This window comes from Eschscholzia californica, unplaced genomic scaffold, assembly GCF_041429995.1.
Source record: "Eschscholzia californica isolate CP2 unplaced genomic scaffold, dmEscCali1.0.p SCAF_6, whole genome shotgun sequence".
Classification (NCBI taxonomy): Eukaryota; Viridiplantae; Streptophyta; class Magnoliopsida; order Ranunculales; family Papaveraceae; genus Eschscholzia; species Eschscholzia californica.
Genome location: NW_028238483.1, coordinates 43362557 through 43381880, shown reverse-complemented (window position 1 = coordinate 43381880; position 19324 = coordinate 43362557). Strand labels below are relative to the sequence as shown.

General features: G+C 36.1%; 4 protein-coding genes across 4 annotated transcripts in view; 1 reads left to right on the top strand and 3 right to left on the bottom strand.

The window, feature by feature from the left end:
* Window positions 1-19324, bottom strand: part of LOC147535305 (receptor-like protein EIX2) — a 45073-nt gene that overhangs the window by 4061 nt on the left and 21688 nt on the right. The window lies entirely within an intron of this gene.
* LOC147535312 (Cleavage/polyadenylation specificity factor, 25kDa subunit) lies at window positions 616-4138 on the bottom strand. The gene is made up of 7 exons (XM_086651189.1): window positions 3897-4138; window positions 3642-3687; window positions 2360-2453; window positions 2180-2253; window positions 1862-1948; window positions 1655-1765; window positions 616-1171 (listed from the first exon to the last, which is right to left on the bottom strand). Exons 1-7 carry the CDS (start codon window positions 4013-4015, stop codon window positions 1100-1102), a joined length of 603 nt encoding a protein of 200 aa, XP_086507315.1. The 5' UTR covers window positions 4016-4138; the 3' UTR covers window positions 616-1099.
* LOC147535311 (WD repeat-containing protein RUP2-like) lies at window positions 6621-8061 on the bottom strand. Its single transcript, XM_086650458.1, has one exon. The coding sequence runs from the start codon at window positions 7958-7960 to the stop codon at window positions 6734-6736; it is 1227 nt and encodes a 408-aa protein (XP_086506584.1). The 5' UTR covers window positions 7961-8061; the 3' UTR covers window positions 6621-6733.
* MSH3 (homolog of DNA mismatch repair protein MSH3) lies at window positions 12914-19117 on the top strand. Its single transcript, XM_086651156.1, has 13 exons — window positions 12914-13974; window positions 14178-14369; window positions 14469-14633; window positions 14780-14878; window positions 14962-15210; window positions 15720-15974; window positions 16059-16190; window positions 16473-16733; window positions 16812-16883; window positions 17032-17181; window positions 17667-18161; window positions 18344-18642; window positions 18802-19117. The coding sequence occupies exons 1-13, from the start codon at window positions 12967-12969 to the stop codon at window positions 18821-18823; spliced, it is 3399 nt and encodes a 1132-aa protein (XP_086507282.1). The 5' UTR covers window positions 12914-12966; the 3' UTR covers window positions 18824-19117.

The window sequence follows — 19324 nt, the reverse complement described above, 5'->3', positions numbered from 1 at the left end:
TATATGTGTGGACTATGAAGCTGAAGTAGAAGATGATATCTTGAATCTAGATAACTACTGATTATACTAACGATCATGCCCTTTAGTGGCTAAATTAACTGGGACAGGAATTCAATTATGGTTTAGAGTTCATACTTTTAATTTCAGTTGTTGAAAGTGCTCCTGGTGACGCCATAGAAGAAGCATTGGTTGCTCATGCAAATCTGGCCAGTGAATTTCCATCCTTGATTGTACAGTCCACTCAAGGTACATTCGAAGAGAAAAGAACATTACCTCTATGATTGTCTCTGTGTTTGCGTGTTGCTGTTGAGGCCTGTTTGCATGTAGCCCCAATAAAACTAATTATTTCTTTGACCTGAGATGTTGCCCAAGTACTTAAACATTAGTGGAGTATGATTTTTGGTACCTGTTACAGGCCTATGTTTTCCGTTTTTCAGGTTCAAATTCCAATCTAACTAATAGGGAATACACACAAACACGGCTGTCAGAATTTGTATAAGGTGAAATAAAAAAATGAATACAAACATGAGCTTCGGTTTTTAACCTTGTACTCTGAGAGTCTGAAAAAATGTTCAGTAAAAAGAAGCATCAAAATATGCAAGAAAAGAGACTACAGATCAGAACATTATCTCTTCTATTTTAAGCTTGCCATATTACAATGGTGGATTTGGGATGCTTACAAATTACATCGAAATCCCCCAAATGAGCACCAACTACATACCCATGATCCGAAAGGGTTTACAAATGAATGACCTTAAATAGTCTAAGATACAGAAGATCTACCATCCTAAAGACATTATATCACCGAGGAAACGCGAATAACATAAAGAACATGAGAAAACAAGTTGATACATATAAATAGAAACCAAGAAGAAAGCAATTTATAGAAAACAGGAAAATACAGATCTGAATTAAATATGTATAGTGCGATAGAGCATATCAAGAGGTTTAAGTTGGATTAGCTTCAGTTGAATGAGTATCTGCAAAACTTGATTATCTCTTTTTAATACCAATCAGTTATCTAACTTAAGACCCTCACAAGTTGCTGCTAGGAGCTTTTCATTTGTTGGATTTGCTTCAGTTGAATTTGCTAACTTTTTTATCCGCTAATCATGTTGAACTGAAATCTGGATAGTTGTTGTGGAATGGTAGAAATAACTGGTCCGTATCTCTGAAAAGTAATAATTGCGATAATTCAAATTAGATTCCAACTCAAAATTTCATATGTAGACCATTCCACATTGGATGAGGTCCGAACAACTTAGTAGCTAACAGCCTAACACCAATATTATATTGAATAAAAGACATTGCATCTTCTTCGTGGTGTAGTCAAAAGCGTTAAGAAACTCCACAATTCTCCCTATCTAAATTGGACTGGCCATAGCTTCTACAACCTATACTCACCTATACAAATTAAAAGTAGACCTCCTGGAATCTTGTCATGATTTCTCTTTTGCGTCTCCATTTTTTGTGTTCGATTTTATTTATTTTCTTACATTGGTATATATACGTTACTGCTAGAGTATCGAATTTAATTTAAGTTGAAACTAATGTTTGTCAGTTGTCACTTTGCATATCTACATTTGATACTAAGGGGTGTGTTTGTGTGAGAAGTTGCTACAATATAGCAAAGGGAAATCAGATGACTGCGTACCTGAACGTTATCGTACAATTCGAACAATGGCACGGCAAGTAGTTTCAAGTTCTTTGGTACTGCGAAGTACTCCCTCTCAGACAGATGAACAAGGTAAAGCTTCTTACACTCCTGAAACAAGGACAGATTTCCATTAAGAGAAAATTCCAAAAAGAAAATGAAGCCAGAGATCAGCATTTGTAACCGTAAAACCTGTTACACCATCACCTTAGGTTTAGTGATGTGAGGAGGGCAATATGGGTACATTGTCGTTTCAAAGTTTGGTCTCCACCAGACAGCTACACACTCGCCAATCTACGAAAAGATGATATGATGTTAAGAACGAAATAAGCATTATCCAAATTTTCTATGTCACGACTCACGAGCTAAGTTTATCAAAATTTGATAAACCCATATACGTCATTTTAAAAGGGTTTGACAAGGTGAAATTCACTTCCTTAGACATAACACATGAATTATCTCAATCTACCGAACATGAAAATGTATAATCCTTCAGGCCCCTCAAAGTCAGTAATAGAATAATACCTGCCAATCTGGCTGCATTGTAGTTGAGTTAGCAGCAAGTTTGCTTGACAACTTTCTTTTCAAACCCTCGATTTCTGCATAGTTTGCCAATAACATAAATAAGAAGATAACAATCAGAAAAGTACTCATAATGTCACACCACCTGTCAAGAATGAATAAATACCAAAAGCAAACACATACCATTTTCTCCAGGCTTCAACCGACCACCAGGAAGTTTGCAAAATGTGTTTCCAATTTGGAGAAGCAGTATGTGAGGATGGTTATGCTCTTGTACCTGCAAAGAGAAATATTAGCTGTCAACCTTATGCAATGTAGATCTTGCTGACATAAATGGAGTAGTAATTTGTTTTCTTTATAACATCGTACTTAAAAACTAGTAATATCAAAATCACGCATCTAATACGAATTGATGGATGATCCATGACGAAAACAAGGAGCACAAAAATTTAATTTTAATGTTTTTGGTAGCTTAGTTTCGTCAAGTGAGAAAAAACCCACAGATTAGACAAACAAATCATTTGATAGAAATAATCGCAGAGACTTTTCACATTTGCTACATTAACCATGTGAACATGGAACCGTGAACATGAATTGCACATCTCTTGTAAATGAAATACAAGAAAATTAGGTTTTCAAACTAAAATTGTTCCGACTTACAATTAATAGACGTTTTTAGGTTGTGTTTGTTTCAATTTTTCATACTGAAAATCTCGTGTCCAAATCTAGTTTGTTTTTTCTTTGACGAATCTAAGACATTCATTATCATTGACAAAAATTAAGATAATATTTGCCTTCGCAATGACCAATGGCACACAGTCTTGCACAAAGTCCCACAATCTACACCTACCCAAGGTCCAGGTTTGTCTAGTTGACAAGGGTGGGGGGCCCATGCCCTGACCATATTCCGGCTGCATTACGCGGTTTTACGCCATTCTAATTTTTGTTTACCACTCTATCTATATTACTCTATACCTATGTATGGATCAACTCGAGTGTGTCATGCTGTCATGGTGAAGGCCTCGTACACCATAAGTAATTACCAATTTGGTGATGCAAAGGATAAACTTTGTTATCGAATTCAATTTCCGACATAGAAGTCACCAATTATGTCGTGGTGAAGGCCTCGTACACCATAAGTAATTACAGCTTGGTAATGCAAAGGATAAACTTTGGTATCGAATTCAATTTCCAACATAGCAGTCACCATTTAAACGCTCAAGAACATGTAAAACATGTGATGTGTAACTAGCTAGGGCATTTGTGGTCGACAAAATTGCGGAGGATCTTTACTAACTGTACAATAAAGAGGCTAACCTTCCCTCATAAAACAAATGGAAGGAGTTGTCAATTCAATTCAAAATAAACCCTAATTATTACTTCCTATCTAGCTATGATCTGTTTAATAACTCGAAATAAAAATCCAAACTATCCCCATACAATTATGAAAGAAAAGAATACTAACCAGTAAAATTGCATCAACACTTGTCCTCATCCCCTCTTTCATATAACTGTTAAACAATATCAAATGATTACTATTCTGATTTGATCTCAAACTCTAAATACCCAAAAAAAAACATAATTGACATTCAAGTGAGTGAATTTCATACATGATACATGATATCCCAAAAGGAGAAACCTTTAGTACAAAAAATTGATTAACAAACTAGGGTTTTTCTAGGGTTTGAAGATTTTAATGATAAACGACATAAAAACTTACTTGACTTTCATACGAGCGAGACGATCTGCAACAGATGTATCTTTCTCCATCTTCGGTTCTTTGGTACCGAACGTGTAGCTTGAGAGTGGGTATGTATTTACTACCGGCGATGTCACCATTACTTTCTCTCTCTAAGCTTCCTCCTCTCTCTCTCTCTCTCTCTCTAAAACTTACCTCTGGTACTGGTTTTCACTGACCTAGTTCTTTCTCGAGAGAACTATTTTACAACGATGAACTATCTCAAGTACGAAATTAACCTTGTTGTTGGTGGTGCATAATGGAAAAGTCAAAGGGTAAACTTGTATTATAGAATGCTGTCTTCAAGTTTGACCAAAAATATTTCTTTTTGTCCAATTTTAGATCATTAGTTCAGGTTTAATCCACATAAAGAAATTAATGTGAATTTAGTCCACCTCCATAGACACCACTAATGCTTCTTTTGTAGCACTTGGGATCTTTCATCAACAGTAGTGCATGATTTGTTGACTACGACAATAAATATATAAGTAATGGTTTATACCGTAGTTTGTATAACCTACTTATCAAAATAATTGTGAAACACGTGTAAGTGTTACTCTATTAGTTAAACAAATTAGTTCGATATTAATTTGGTATTTTCAACCACATGAGTTCCTTTTCTTGCTGACTGTCAACTTAGATCTTACTTCCTATTACACACTTCCTTTGTGGTATGTTTTTTGTTCCTCACTTTATTATCCACATTTTTTGCCATATGCTCGCCAAGTTTTCGCGTTTAATGTTGGTAATGTTTATGGATTGTACAATTTTAGCTCATGAAGTTATTAGGTAAAACTCCTTTAGATGACATAGGCCTTTTAGATGGCTTGCCTCTATAAGGGATGTGGTTGTATGACTGATACTTGAGAACAATATGGAGGACCGACACCGTAAATATTCATTACACGTACATAATAGGAAATTTATGCAAATATTACATAGACATCACATAAACGATTGTTAACTAATGTTTTGCTTAAAGCAACATACCATTGTTAGAAAACCTTTTTCCACGACGAATTTGATGGAAGACATTGTCTTTTAATATGAGCCACATCTGTTCCCAAATTCAAATTTTCACTTGCTATTCCGTCCAAATAGAAAGTGTATCTTAATATCTCAACATAGAGCAAAAAAGGTTAGATAATCTCAAAATATTTGAACATGAGACAAAATAACAAATACTAGCAACATAGTCAAATAAGAACGTCAAGATATTTTAGTTGTATAGGTTTAACCTTTTTGCAAGCAGTCGCAACTTTTTGTAAACTGATAACCAATTTTTGCGTTCGTTGTAAATATTTTGCAAGTTGTTGCAAATTACAAAATATTTGATGAGCTAAAGACTAGATTACGCAATGTTTGATTAGCTAAAGACTAGAAAAAATAGACTGAAATTTTTTCACAAAAATAGAAAACTTATAAAGAGTTTTGACAAAATTTTCGATCTTTAAAAGACTCATTTTCGTTCTCTAAAAAACGAATTCGTCCTTTGTTTTTCAACTTTTTAATGACCATGGGTGCCATTTTGTTGTTCATAGTTTTTGATGACCATGAGTGTCGGATTTTTTATTCAGTAAGATTTACGAGTGACTATTTCTTATCAAGGAAAGACCTATTTTAAGCAACTTCAATCTTCTATCACTTTTGTGCTTTTTTGAAGTCTCAAAATATAATTTGTGATGCTTTAGATATCGTTTTTTTGCAACTCTTTCTGTTCTTTTTCTCTCTAGGAATTTGCTACGCGCATTTGACGGGTTGTAACTTGTAAGGACAAATTTGGTTTTGTTATTGCAAATTACATTTGCAATGCAGAAAACATTGTTAAATTAGTACGTATTTACCGTTCGCTCTCCCAATGTATTTGACCCAAACTATTGCCAACTCACAGTAGACCCGAAAATTATTATTGGTGAACAGAGTACATCTGTGTGAGTGAGGTACCATTTGCTGTAAATAAGAAAGGAGAGCTGTGTTGAAAGTCTATTATCTGTATTTGATTAATTTTAAGAGAAATTAGGCTTTCTTGTGTTTTAAAAAGAGAAAATGAGCTTATGAGGGCGTTTGGTATCTTGTATTTCAGGGTCATCCTTTCGTTCGTACCGATCAACTGCTAGCGGATATTTTTACAAAAGAACTACATGCTAAAAAGATAAAGAGATGTTATTAAGTTGGGCTCTATCGAAAAAAAAAAGTCGGGCTCTATCGACACTTCACACGGTCACACCGACTTGGGAGGGAGTGTTGTTGGAGAAAATTTGAAGGGTATATGGGATATATGTTTTCATTCAAAGTCTTGGATTTGAATATAACAATTTAAGCAAAATATTAATCATTATTGTGTTGCTTAAATTAGTTTTTTTGTATTGAGCTTACAAAATTGATTTAAGCTCACCTCCAAGTATATGAGCTCTCTTCTTTTCTTTTTCAGTGTAGTAGGCTTAGTTGAGCCACGTAAATCTCCACTTTATAATCATAATGCTTTCTTTTTTAATCCATTTTAGGTTTTATATTAGACCATGCCTTGGAGCCTTTGGTTTTTGTTTGAATCTTCTCTTAATGTACTGTTTCAAAAAGAAAAAGTAAAAAACTGTCTGGATTTGAAAATTACGTTGAGGTCTTTACTATTATTTCAACTGCCAGGCTAACTATAGATTATGTTTCTCATCTAATTTAGTTTAGCACACCAAATAATTTTCACAGCAATTTTGAACTAACAAATTAGACAAATTTATTCATGTTTATTATCTCCAAATTAACAAATTGAAACAAGAAAAATTTAAAAGAAAAATCAAAGTTTAGGGTAATAATGGGAGAATTCACCTACATGAAGATGACCTTTTTTCTCCCACAAAAACTTGTAATACCCCATCCGACCCTCCAGCCACAATTGTGCATTTATCTTCCTCGACTTGCCTCCAACAAACACCACTTACAAACTTATCTTCGGATCCGGGTCCATTTATTTGACCCAACCCACGTACCCATACGGGTTCGCTCCACCTTTTATCGTAAACAAACACTTCATTACTCTCTGACCCGCATCCAATTAATCCCCCATTTCTCCAAACCGACAACCCGACAAAGCTTCTATTGTTAACATGGCCTTTATAAGTCCGAATTGTTCGTGCATCGTTCAAATTCCAAAGTTTTAAGCAACCATCGATAGCTGCAGAAACCATCATTCCGTCTCCAACAAACCGAACATATGAAACAGTTTTCTGATGCCCAACGAAAACTGAAATAGGATGCGAAATCTTTCGAATATCGTAACCATATGCATTTCGATCGGCACAACCAAGAGATATTAACCCACTACTAAACGGGTCAAACTCCACACAACAAATGGGGCTCCGACCCAAGCTAGGCTGTACTACAGCCACACATTCATCACCACTAGCTCGAGTATCCCACAATTGTACAGTTCCATCATCGGAACCCGATGCTCCGATAACCGGATTCCAATTCGAGTAGTCCACACTCCATATTCGACGACCACCATGTTCATCTCTCTCAAATACGGGTACCCGTTTTTCAAGATCATACTCTGTTACGACTCCGTCGTAATCACCTGACCCGACCACTCTCCCAGCCGTACCGGGTTTCCACCGGATACTACTAAGTTTAGCCGGAGTACAAATGAAATATTCACATGCATTAATATGGTCTAATAGAAACGGATCGGACGTACCTTGTTGATGACCCGTATCGTGTCTTAACAAAGAATTAATGTTATAAATTCTAATCTTTCTTGCAATTCCACCAGTTGCTAAGAATTGATCTGATGGGTCGAATTCAATTACACCAACCGTGTCGGATACGGATCCACAAACTGGGTTAGAAGATATAATAGTTGAAAGATTGAAATCCCATTCAAAAATGGGTTTATTCTTATCTTCTTCTTCTTGTTGTTCTTGTTGTTGAAGATGATGAATTTCTCTCTCTTCTACTACTAATTCTTTTCTTTTTTCTTCTTCTTGTGGTGGATTTTCTCTTTCTTCTCTCTCTTGATTTTCTTGAATAATCGGCGGGTAAGGGTAGTTCATTTCCCATTCACAGAAACTTGGAGTTTTCTTGTTGCTTTTGGGACCAATGAAATGCTTTCCATTGAAACCCAAAACAAACACTTCAACTCTCTATAAAAAGTTTAGCTAAGATTTATGTATTTGCTTTTTGGTTTTATATTTTTATTTAATTTAATTTACGTCCTTCATTAATTTGGTTTATTGTTTACGACATCCTTATTTTTTGGGTAATTACATATACCTCCTAAAATGGTTAATTTAAGAAAATGATGACGTGAAAATACTTATGCACAAAGTGCAATTTTCATCTACTTTTCTAAAAACTACCAACTAGTTTATCACGAGTTATTAGTGTTCGATTGTTTATCAAACTGGTTGCTCATATCAATTATTTTGTAAAACTAAATTTGAGAAGATAAACTTTTAGTGAAAATAACCATTGAAATGAAATGATGTCTATTTTATAGTGATCTAGTTCCATTCTTGTGATGACTAGTGAAGGTGGAGTTTCTTGCATTAAATTTAAATTTTGAGTGAAATAAAAAAGATTTAGAGGAAAATTTTTGAGTGGAAATAAAAAAATTTGCTTCTTCCAAACACTACTCACTTCTAAAGATTTTTATTTTCTTCTTCTATCTTTTCTCCCACAGGGCCACCACCATAAACTCCAGCGACACCATCAAAACTAATTTCGGCCACCATTAACTCTTCTCTCTCTTGTTTCTCTCTTCTCCTCTCTCTATTCTCTCTCTTTATACTCTCATATGGTTCCAGTGAATCACAACCCTTGTATGGTTTTCCCGACGAAGGGATCATTCACTTCGCCGAAACTTAGAGAGAAGAGAGAGAGAAGATGATAAAATCGTCGTCTATCGCCGGCCACATCCGACTGACATTTTTGTGCCAGTGACTTGTACGGTGCGTTTGGTTTTCTACATTCTTTTCTGGAAGCTTTTTCTATTTCCTCAAAATAGCGACCAATTTAAATTAGATTAACCTAGTTTTGATTAATCTTTTGTGTTATGCAAGTTTTGGTCCTTAAATGTTGAATGGGTCAAGGGAACACCTTGTAATATAAAGAAATCTAAAGGGCTAAAGTTGATTTTTCTTGTTCCACAAGTGGGTAAGATGAATCTACAAACCTAATAAAATTGCACAGATGTCACTTTTTTCTTTTTTTCTTCTCAAAAGTGCATAGAAGTCACTTGTTAATTTAGTCAATCATTAGAATTGATTTCTTTTGAGTTAATTCTTATATGGCCCCCTACTTTGTGACCAGCTTCCTTTATGGCCCCCTTTTTTTCGTAAATTCAAATATGGCCCCCTATTTGCAGATAAATGTCATTACTACCCTTCTTAATTCTAAATTTAAAACAATAAAAAAAAATTATTTCCACCTCACCCCTCTCTCTCTCCCTACACCTCACCCCTCTCTCTCTCTCTCTCTCCAACTCTCTCTCTCCTACTCACCCCTTTCTTCTCCGGCAAGGTGGCCGGCCGGAAAATTTTCCGGCCGGCCACCTTCAAACTTAAAAAAAAAAAAAAAATTCTCTCTCCTCTCTCTCTCTAAATTTTTTTTTTTTAAAAAATCTCACCACTCTCTCTCTAAAACTCCGGCGAAGGGGTTTCCCTTCGCCGGAGGATCTGTTCACGAACAGAGAGCTGTTCGTGAACAGCAACTCTGTTCACGAACAGAGCTGTTGTTCGTGAATAATAGATCTGTTCGTGAACAGATCCTCCGGCGAAGGGAAACCCCCTTCGCCGGAGTTTTAGAGAGAGAGAGAGTGGTGAGATTTAAAAAAAAAAAAAAAATTAGAGAGAGAGAGGAGAGAGAAATTTTTTTTTTTTAAGTTTGAAGGTGGCCGGCCGGAAAATTTTCCGGCCGGCCACCTTGCCGGAGAAGAAAGGAGTGAGTTGGAGAGAGAGAGAGAGGGGTGAGGTGTAGGGAGAGATGAGGTGGAGAGAGAGAGGGGTGAGGTGGAAATAATTTTTTTTTATTGTTTTAAATTTAGAATTAAGAAGGGTAGTAATGACATTTATCTGAAAATAGGGGGCCATATTTGAATTTACGAAAAAAAGGGGGCCATAAAGGAAGCTGGTCACAAAGTAGGGGGCCATATAGGAATTACTTTTAAAATGATTTACAGAACTATTGACCTCTAAAATAATTTCAAACTATAGATCTCTAAGATAAAAATTTTCCGCCCAAAGTTATGAAGGGCAAGTTCAAATCCAAAAACTGCAAGTTGATTAAAGAAATTAAACTAGATTACCCTACTTGTCAAATATAAAGGGCACAATGACAACCATACTTAAATTATTAAAAAAAAAAAATAGGAAATTGGTTCTGCTGTATTCTCCGACTAAAATTTCATGTAAGATAAATGCACCACTAAGGCAGAGCGCTAGTTTGCGTGCCCACCTAAACGAACAAACAAAAAGAAAATTATTTTATCTCTCATCCAATTCGAACTTAAATATTCAAATCTTGGTACCCTCAAAATAAATTTGGATATTTATTTTGTAAAAATGAGGAGAATAAAAGGATTTTTTGGGTATATAATATGATGTGGTGGTCAATATTTCAACACTAAATGTGGTAGTATAAAATGGTTTCCTAGCATTAAATTGTACAAACTTTTTAGTTGTATTTCAAGTAGAGGATGAAAGACAAGAAGAGGTGGTCACTTTAGTGCCTCATTTGGTGTAGTTGGAAGAGAAACAAAAGGCTTACTTTTTGAGGATTTACGTGTTTCTCTCCACACCTCTTAATGGTCATTCCAATCTATATAATAAAATTTATATACAAAATACCAATAAAAATTTACCCCAAAAGGACATAAAAGTGTTCGCGAGTACACCTTTAAACGAGTATTCAAGAATTATCTAGTGCGAACTCGACTTGACTGAGTGGTGGCATGTATATATCTCCACTGAAACTATTAGGTTTTGAATCTCAACATCGTAAAAAATATATCTTCTAACCTAAATTTGTAAACCTTTTTTCACTTGAGTCCGTGCGTACTAAATATAAAAGTGTGAATACTATGTGGATTTTATATGTAATCTTACAGTGAAAATGTGATATTTGAAGTAATAAGGAAGCCAATTAATATTGTATGCACATTTCTCTCTTTTGGGTGCAAATTAAAGGTTACACGTACAAGGTATGCTTCAAATATGTGAAGAGAAGGAGAGAGACACATTTGAGAATTCCACCAAGGAACTTGTGAAGTTTTGCAAAAAAGAAAAGAAACAAATAAACTTGTGAAGTCCATACGGTTGACATGGCAAATTTAAAACCATATCAAAGCTACATAATACTATACCATTATATACTACGAAACGATTCAACCAATCCCAAAGTTGATGTTAGTCAAAAAAGACTTTAAATGTCTCCTACCCAAAAGTTATGCTCATTAAAATTCAATACCAGCCGGTATAGTTATAATAATGGTATGAAACGCTTCAGTAAGTCAGATAAATATTTTCAACAAAAAATGTCACAATAAATATAAAATCAAACAACTCTCTTGATTATTAATGCATATATTTCGCTCACTAGTTAGTTTTTAGTCTTATTAAAATAAAAATATTTTTTGAATAAAATTTCTACTTAAAAGAACTAACTCTTCAATAATCTCTTTGGTTGGTTCGGTTAATATAATGTTTAGTCGAATAGTTACCCCTCACTTTCAAACTCCATGTACTTCCTTTCAAAATTTGGAAGAAGATGAGATAGTTGGGTTGGTCCCACGACATTTAGGATAAGTCATTGTAGAGATAAGGTAGGAGTGTCATTACATGAAATGTGGATCCGACATGGATATGAACAAGGTCCCTTTTTCACTTTTTCTACAACTGGGATGAGTGTGACCATACCAGGACTTCTCTCTAAATTTACTATTTTGGTGGATCCTAATTTGTCCAAAATTCCTTTTAGCCCCCTCTACTCATCCATTTATATGTCAAGGATTTACAACATCCATTTTCCTTTCGAAGTAAGATCCATTTTTTGCATAATATAATCAAGAAAAGAGTTTATTATCTTTTCCAAATTCAGACAAAAGCAAGGTTTTCCACCAAACCTAAGTGAAAGAAGTGAGTTTGCAAAAAAAAAAAAAAAAATTGTTGCACAACTTTTTACTTTTAGTAATGAATGAAAATCAGTAATATTCTATTTTATTATTGATTGAAAATGAAACTTGAAAGAGAAATTTGTTGAACTTGTCAGCTGTCAAAGTTATATTTCGTACACTTTGTTTTAAGAGAAGAAAGATTTTATAATGATGAGTTTGGTAAACCTACTTGCAGGTAGTGTTCAACTCTCATCTTCAATGAGGGTATCTTTTTTTTTTTTTTTTTGTTGAAAGAATGAGGGTATCTAATAAAAAGAGAAAAAAAATCAAGTCAACAAAAAAAAACATAAACGCAAATTTTAGATTCAAAATATCACAAGATAGAAACATGTACACAACGAGTCAATGACACAACACGGTACAACACAAAACACAACCCAAAAGTCCACCACCTCCTGGTGTAGTGGTTGGATACTCTGCAACCTGGAGATCTTGGTTTGTTTCCATGGAAGTAGAAATTCAAGATTTATTACGTTTGAGTGCAAATAAAGGTAAATTAGGGTAGGATGACCTTTAAAGGTTGATATATGATCTTTAAGGGCTCAAGATGTTTTAAATCAAGTTGTTATAGTGCTTATATTCATGAATCTTGATGTATCTTTATATTATCTCTTCATGATGTATCAATGGTTTGTAATGAAATAATGAATCTTGTAGTCTATATAAAAAACACAACCTAAGTATGGGCGGAGTCTACTGTTATGGACCCCACCTTTTAGAAGTGCCCATAGATGAGGTGTCTTATAAATAACACTTCTCATAAAATTCTCATCAAGCCCAAGCCCGTTATGTCATTTCCGAGAAAAAATAAATGAAAAGAAAAGCGCGCGAAATGACAGCATATCAGTCGTTAACTGTCGAACCAGTTACTTCTCTCTCTCTCTAAAAATGGGGAAGCAGCAGAAGCAACAGGTGATATCCCGCTTCTTCGCTCCCAAACCAAAACCCACTTCTCCTTCTTCTTCGTCTTCCCCTCCTCCTCCTTCAAACCCTAAAATTTCAGCCACCGTCTCTTTTTCTCCCTCCAAACGAACTCGAACTTCTCAACTACTCTCACCATCCAAAACCCTAACTCCATCTCCTCTTCAACCTTCTAAAAAACCTAAACTTTCTCCTTTCACTCAAAACCCTAAACCTTCATCTGACTCTCTCCACCAAAAATTCCTTCAAAAGCTTCTAGAACCTTTACCTTCTGTTCCAACTCCTCTCTATACTACTAACACCCAACAACCCTCTTCATCTTCTTCCTCTCTTTCTCTTTCAAAAAACCCTAAATACACACCCTTAGAACAACAAGTTGTGGAACTTAAATCAAAATACCCAGATGTTCTTTTGATGATTGAAGTTGGGTATAAGTACCGTTTCTTTGGGGAAGATGCAGAAATTGCAGCTAGGGTTTTGGGGATTTATGCTCATTTGGATCATAATTTCTTAACTGCAAGTATTCCGACATTTCGGTTACATGTTCATGTAAGGAAACTTGTTAATGTTGGTTATAAAGTTGGAGTTGTTAAGCAAACTGAAACTGCAACTATTAAAGCTCATGGGTTGAACAAATTAGGGCCATTTTCGAGAGGGCTTTCGGCTTTATATACAAAAGCAACACTTGAAGCAGCAGAAGATATGGGTGGAAAGGAAGAAGAAGAATTTGGGTCTTCTTGTAATTACTTGATATGTGTTGTTGAGAGGGAGATTTTGATTGATAATAATGAGTTCAGTTTGGGAGGTGGGTTTGATGTGAAAATTGGGATTATAGCGGTGGAGATTTCGACAGGAGATGTTATTCATGGGGAATTTAGTGACAATGTTATGAGAAATGCACTTGAAGGTGTGGTTTTGAGTTTATCTCCTGCTGAAATACTACTTGCCGAGCCTCTTTCGAAACAAACGGAGAAGGTATTGAGATTTTGCTGTTTTAAGTAATAAATTGTGTTATTTGAGTCTTGTTTGAGTAAGTATTAATCAGTTAATTAAATAGAAGTCCCTTAGAATTAACAATTTTAAGCGCCAATTTCGTGTTGGAACTCCTTGCCTACGACTACGAGGAGATGGAGGCGCGTTGTTTACTAACGAAGTTCTAAGTCTTTGGTAATGTTTAGATGCTGATGGCATATGCTGGATCTACATCCAGTGTCCGAGTTGAACGTGCCTCACGTGACTGCTTCAAAGATGGTGGTGCACTCGCTGAAGTAATGTCGTCATTTGAGAACATAGACGAAGATGGTTCTTCGAATCTGGATGAGTTGGGATCAGAAACTAGAGAACAGGAAAGAGAACGTCTAGGTATTGAGGTATTATATGCATAAGATCAAATTCTCATCAGTAAAAAGAACGGCTACTAGAGAGAGTATGTTTCACTATGTCTTAATTTCAAATTCGTGCTTTTATAGGGCATTATGGAATTGCCAGGGTTAGCTGTCCAAGCATTAGCCTTAACCATTCGTCATCTGAAGAAATTTGGTTTGGAAAGGATTCTGTGCTTGGGTGCTTCATTTCGGGCTTTCTCGAGCACCATTGAGATGACATTATCAGCTAACACTCTCCAACAATTAGAGGTAATTCTGGCAGATGTTTTGCTGAATTTTTATAATATACCGATGTTTCATGGAATAACTTCATTACAAATTGGTTTAAGATTTATCGGTAATCCTTGTTGACTTGAAAGTCACTGTTTTTTCTTTCCATTGATATGTTGTATAAGGTTTTGAGGAATAATTCTGATGGATCGGAGACCGGGTCTCTACTGCATTTGATGAATCATACACTTACGGCGTTTGGGTCGAGACTTCTTAGACACTGGGTATGAGGTGGGCCGAGAAGTTTATCTTTTGGTCTCTAGATTTTTCCACTTCTTTTTATATGATTAGTGGGCACAATTTGCAGGTGACTCATCCTCTACTTGATAGAAATTCGATATGTGCTCGGCTTGACGCAGTTTTTGAGATTGCTGAGTTAATGGGCCCATGTACCACGAAACATTTCGGTGTACATGGTAACGCGGACGATTGCGTGGAAATTGTACAACCTGAGGCTAATTATATTATTTCTTCTGTACTGACTACATTAGGAAAGTCAACTGATATTCAGCGTGGAGTAACAAGAATTTTTCACCGAACAGCAACTGCAGCTGAGGTAAACTTCAAGATGTTCTTATAATCTTATAAGAGGTTCATGGCTTGAGAAAGACAATTTATATTAAACGGCCCGAAGGAAAAGAATAGCTTTCTTTATTAGCTCCTTATTGAAGGGTAATGTGCCCTAACCTGCAATATGCCCCACAAATTACTAAAGTAAGAATTAGTAATTCTTTAGCCCCTTCCTATTGTTATACAAGATTTACTTCATGAGCTACTTGATCTCGGGCTCACTGGTTCTGTTTCTCATATAGATCAGGAACTGCTACAACGGGGCAACATGATTTTATTCGAACATTTATCTTTCTTATTTTGCCTACTTCCACACTTGTCAAGTATTTTGGGGATTCATTTATTAGATTTCCATAATATAGACGTGAGAATATCTACTTGCCCCTTGGTGAAAATGCTTCCTCTTGTGTAAAATGATTTGGAACCTTTGAATACAGCTTTTCACTTTTGAATCTGTCGTAACAGAAGTTGTTTCTATGTGTGTTAACTCTGCAGTTCATTGCTGTAATTCATGCTATTTTGTTCGCTGGGAAGCAACTTCAGCAATTAGGGGTTGAAGATAATGTCAGCGTTGAGGATGTGAAGGCCAACATTGTAAGATCCCGTTTGTTGAGAAGGTTGATTTTAACAGCTTCTTCGCCCACAATAGTTGGCCATGCTGCAAAACTTCTCTCTGCCCTTAATAAGGATGCAGCAAGCCAAGGGGACCTCCAGAATTTATTTAATGTTTCCAATGGTCAATTCCCAGGGGTATATCCAAATACTTCCCTCTTTCATATTCTGAATTTCTCCTTTTATATCTGGCATAGACCGTCACTGTCCATTTATGAACAGGTTGCTGGAGCAAGGACAAAGGTTCAGATGGAGAAGGAAAAGTTGGACTTGTTGATCAGTCAGTACAGAAAGGAACTCCAAATCCATGATTTAGAATTCTTGAGCGTCTCGGGGTCTACACACTTGATAGAGGTAATTTCTGTCAACAAGACTGTTCCAAATTGCAATTAGTGTATTGTATATAATGTAAAAATTGGATGTACTCAGACTCCAAAATTGTAGTACGTATATTATGTTATTCTGGCTAAGGGCGAGTTAAGTTTGATGGTGAAGTCATATGTTTACATATTCGCATTACCGAGTTAAGGTCTAAATTGTTTATCGTATTCACGGGAACCTGTAGTGATATGGTAATTTGTATTCTTCGAGAGATACTTATGTTTCTTCTCGCTCTTTCTTCTTTTATTTCTTTAGTTACCTTCAGAAGTAAGGGTACCTTCAAATTGGGTCAAGGTCAATAGTACGAAGAAAACAATTCGCTACCACCCGCCTGAAGCCTTAAAGGCTTTAGACCTGTTGTTGCTTGCCAAAGAGGAACTTACTGTAGCCTGCCGGGTTGCTTGGGGTAGGTTTCTAGAAGGATTTGGTAAATACTATGCTGAATTTCAAGCTGCTGTCCAAGCACTGGCTGCTTTGGATTGCCTGCATTCTCTTGCTATGCTTTCAAGGAACAAGGTGAACTTTAGTTTCTGCAAAATATATTGTTGCAAGTTGTACAGATACTTACATTTCTGCGAAATCATTATATTGCAGAATTATATTCGTCCAGTTTTTGTTGATGATAATGAACCTGTTCAGATTCATATTTCTTCTGGACGCCATCCGGTATGTCGTTCATGTATTAAATTTTTTTAACCGTACCATCATTGGTTAGAGATAACTGCTGAACTTCTTAGGTGATGGTTTGTGATCCGTATGAGGAATTATCCTTGATAATTCTTTCATTGATACTTTCATGTGAATATTCTTTCAGGTTCTGGACTCAATGTTACAAGACAATTTTGTTCCGAATGACACCAACTTGCATGAAGATGAAGAATACTGTCAAATTGTTACAGGGCCAAACATGGGCGGGAAGAGTTGTTACATTCGTCAGGTTGCTCTAATTGCTATCATGGCACAGGTACGACTTTTCCAGCGATAAATTGTCTCCTCATTTGCAAAAAAAAGTTACCCCTCTTGAGTCGATCGCTCAATTGTCTTTGTAACTTAGAAAATCCAATGTCCTACGCTAAAATTTGATATTTTGATTTCAAATCTTAAGAAGCAGGAGAAATGAGAGCTTTGGTTGTTTTATGTGTGATTATAATCCAAAAAGAACACCAGAAGCAAGTTGGAATGAAATGGATCCTTTTTCCTGGACAGCCTATTATTCATTCAAGTTGTACACTTTTAGATTATTCGGACATGAACATATTGTTTATGGATGTTTCAAAAAAAATGATTAGCTCAAATAGATTTATTTTCTTTTATCTTTTCCGCTGCCAACATAACTTTAGACATAACTATCAGTTAATTCGTCTTTTTTCTTTAAACAATTCCTCCCGTAGTATATAGTTCAGTTGAACATGCACATGGCTTCATCAATTTCCATTCTGGATCCTCTAGGTTGGTTCCTTTGTACCAGCATCATCAGCAAAGCTCCACGTGCTTGATGGAATTCATACTCGAATGGGTTCATCTGATAGTATTCAGCAAGGAAGGAGCACGTTTTTAGAGGAACTCAGTGAAGCTTCTCATATACTTCATAACTCTACCCATCACTCACTGATAATCATTGATGAGCTTGGCCGAGGCACAAGCACACACGATGGTGTAGCAATTGCTTATGCGGCATTATACTACCTTCTGAAGGAGATAAGATGCATGACCCTTTTCGTCACCCACTACCCGAAAATTGCTGATGTCAAGAGTGAGTTCCCATGTGCTGTAGGGACTTACCATGTTTCTTATCTCGCATCGAAGGATACTGTAGAAATTGATGATCCCAAGCCAGATAATTTTACCAAGAATCCCGATCATAGTGACATCACTTTCTTGTACAAGGTTGTGAGTGGAATGTCAGACAAGAGTTTTGGTCTTAATGTCGCGCGGCTGGCACAGGTCAGTTGGTATAGAACTCTTGGTTCTTTTATTTAAGCATATATTTGAATTCAAGAGCCGATTTAAAATTTTGAAAATCCACATTGATGTGGAATTGACGCCTCATGAACACTTTTCTGTTCTAAATCATGATTTGATCTCAAAGGTCTATTGAGAATCTGATTTTGTTCTTTACCTATCAGCTACCTTCTTCATGTGTTGCTCGAGCTGCTGCTATGGCAGCAAAGTTGGAAAATCTTGTAAGATCAAGAATCGGGACTCAGTTAACGGAGAAGTTATATATGGGAACACGATCGACCGAGAAGGAAAATGAAGGGCACAAGGACCATCGGGCATCGCCTAGTTGTTCATATAAAGAACTCACTGAAGCATACCGTGAATTCTTCTGTCGCTTGAGCCATGCACTCAGTGAAGCTGATCAGTCGAAGAGGTTCCGGTCTTTGAAGCATGCAAGGGTTCTCGCAGTGAATACACTGAAACAGTATGCTTTATTTCTCGTTTTATTTTCTCTCTATTTGAAAACTGTGATGCTTAAAAGGTCAAACCATCTCTCACATAATAGAAACCGAAAGAAACGTGAGAATTGAAATTGCACATACGACTGATATATCGTTTGGTTATTTTACTTTCTCTTATGTAGGTGTAATTCTTCGCATATTTAAGACGCTGTTCTTTTTTCCCCAAGTGATAGTATCTGAAAATCGAAGGTGTCGGCATATTTTGGCTGAAGACTTGCAAGGTGAGACGGCAAACTCAGTAAGATTCAGTTGGAGAATTGGCGTTGCTGTTACTGTTTCAAATTTTTGATCTGTTATATAAATCTGTACAGATGGATATAATCTAGTTAAGTAGAAAGAAATTCATGTTTTTAGTTTAGTTTTCATGGAGGATTTGGGTTTACATTCTACTGTCCTCATCTGAACTTGGGTTGATCTTAACAAATTGTGAGTTTTACACGCCAACTGTCGCAGAAACCCGCCATGAGCTGTTGCCAAAGTAACCTAATAAGCAGTAAAAAACAGTGCCCAAAAGCCACTCAATAGCTATAATGAATAGTTACAGCAGCTGTCATAGAAAATTTGCCAACCAGACAGTCCCCTGAAGTCCCACCAGTAGGAGCCCACACAAGGCGTCGGGTCAAGTCGACTCATTACAAACCCACA

Bases quoted from the DNA above. Each gene is read 5' to 3' on its own strand.
- MSH3 (XM_086651156.1), top strand. From the start codon at position 12,967: ATGGGGAAGCAGCAGAAGCAACAGGTGATATCCCGCTTCTTCGCTCCC. The intron at 14,879-14,961 runs GTATGAGGTGGG...CACAATTTGCAG, and splicing joins CGAGACTTCTTAGACACTGG to GTGACTCATCCTCTACTTGA. The intron at 16,191-16,472 runs GTAATTTCTGTC...TTATTTCTTTAG, and splicing joins GGTCTACACACTTGATAGAG to TTACCTTCAGAAGTAAGGGT.
- LOC147535312 (XM_086651189.1), bottom strand. From the start codon at position 4,015: ATGGTGACATCGCCGGTAGTAAATACATACCCACTCTCAAGCTACACG. The intron at 2,454-3,641 runs GTTAGTATTCTT...TTCTCTTTGCAG, and splicing joins GTGTTGATGCAATTTTACTG to GTACAAGAGCATAACCATCC. The intron at 1,172-1,654 runs GTACGCAGTCAT...ATTACTTTTCAG, and splicing joins AATTGTACGATAACGTTCAG to AGATACGGACCAGTTATTTC.
- LOC147535311 (XM_086650458.1), bottom strand. From the start codon at position 7,960: ATGAACTACCCTTACCCGCCGATTATTCAAGAAAATCAAGAGAGAGAA.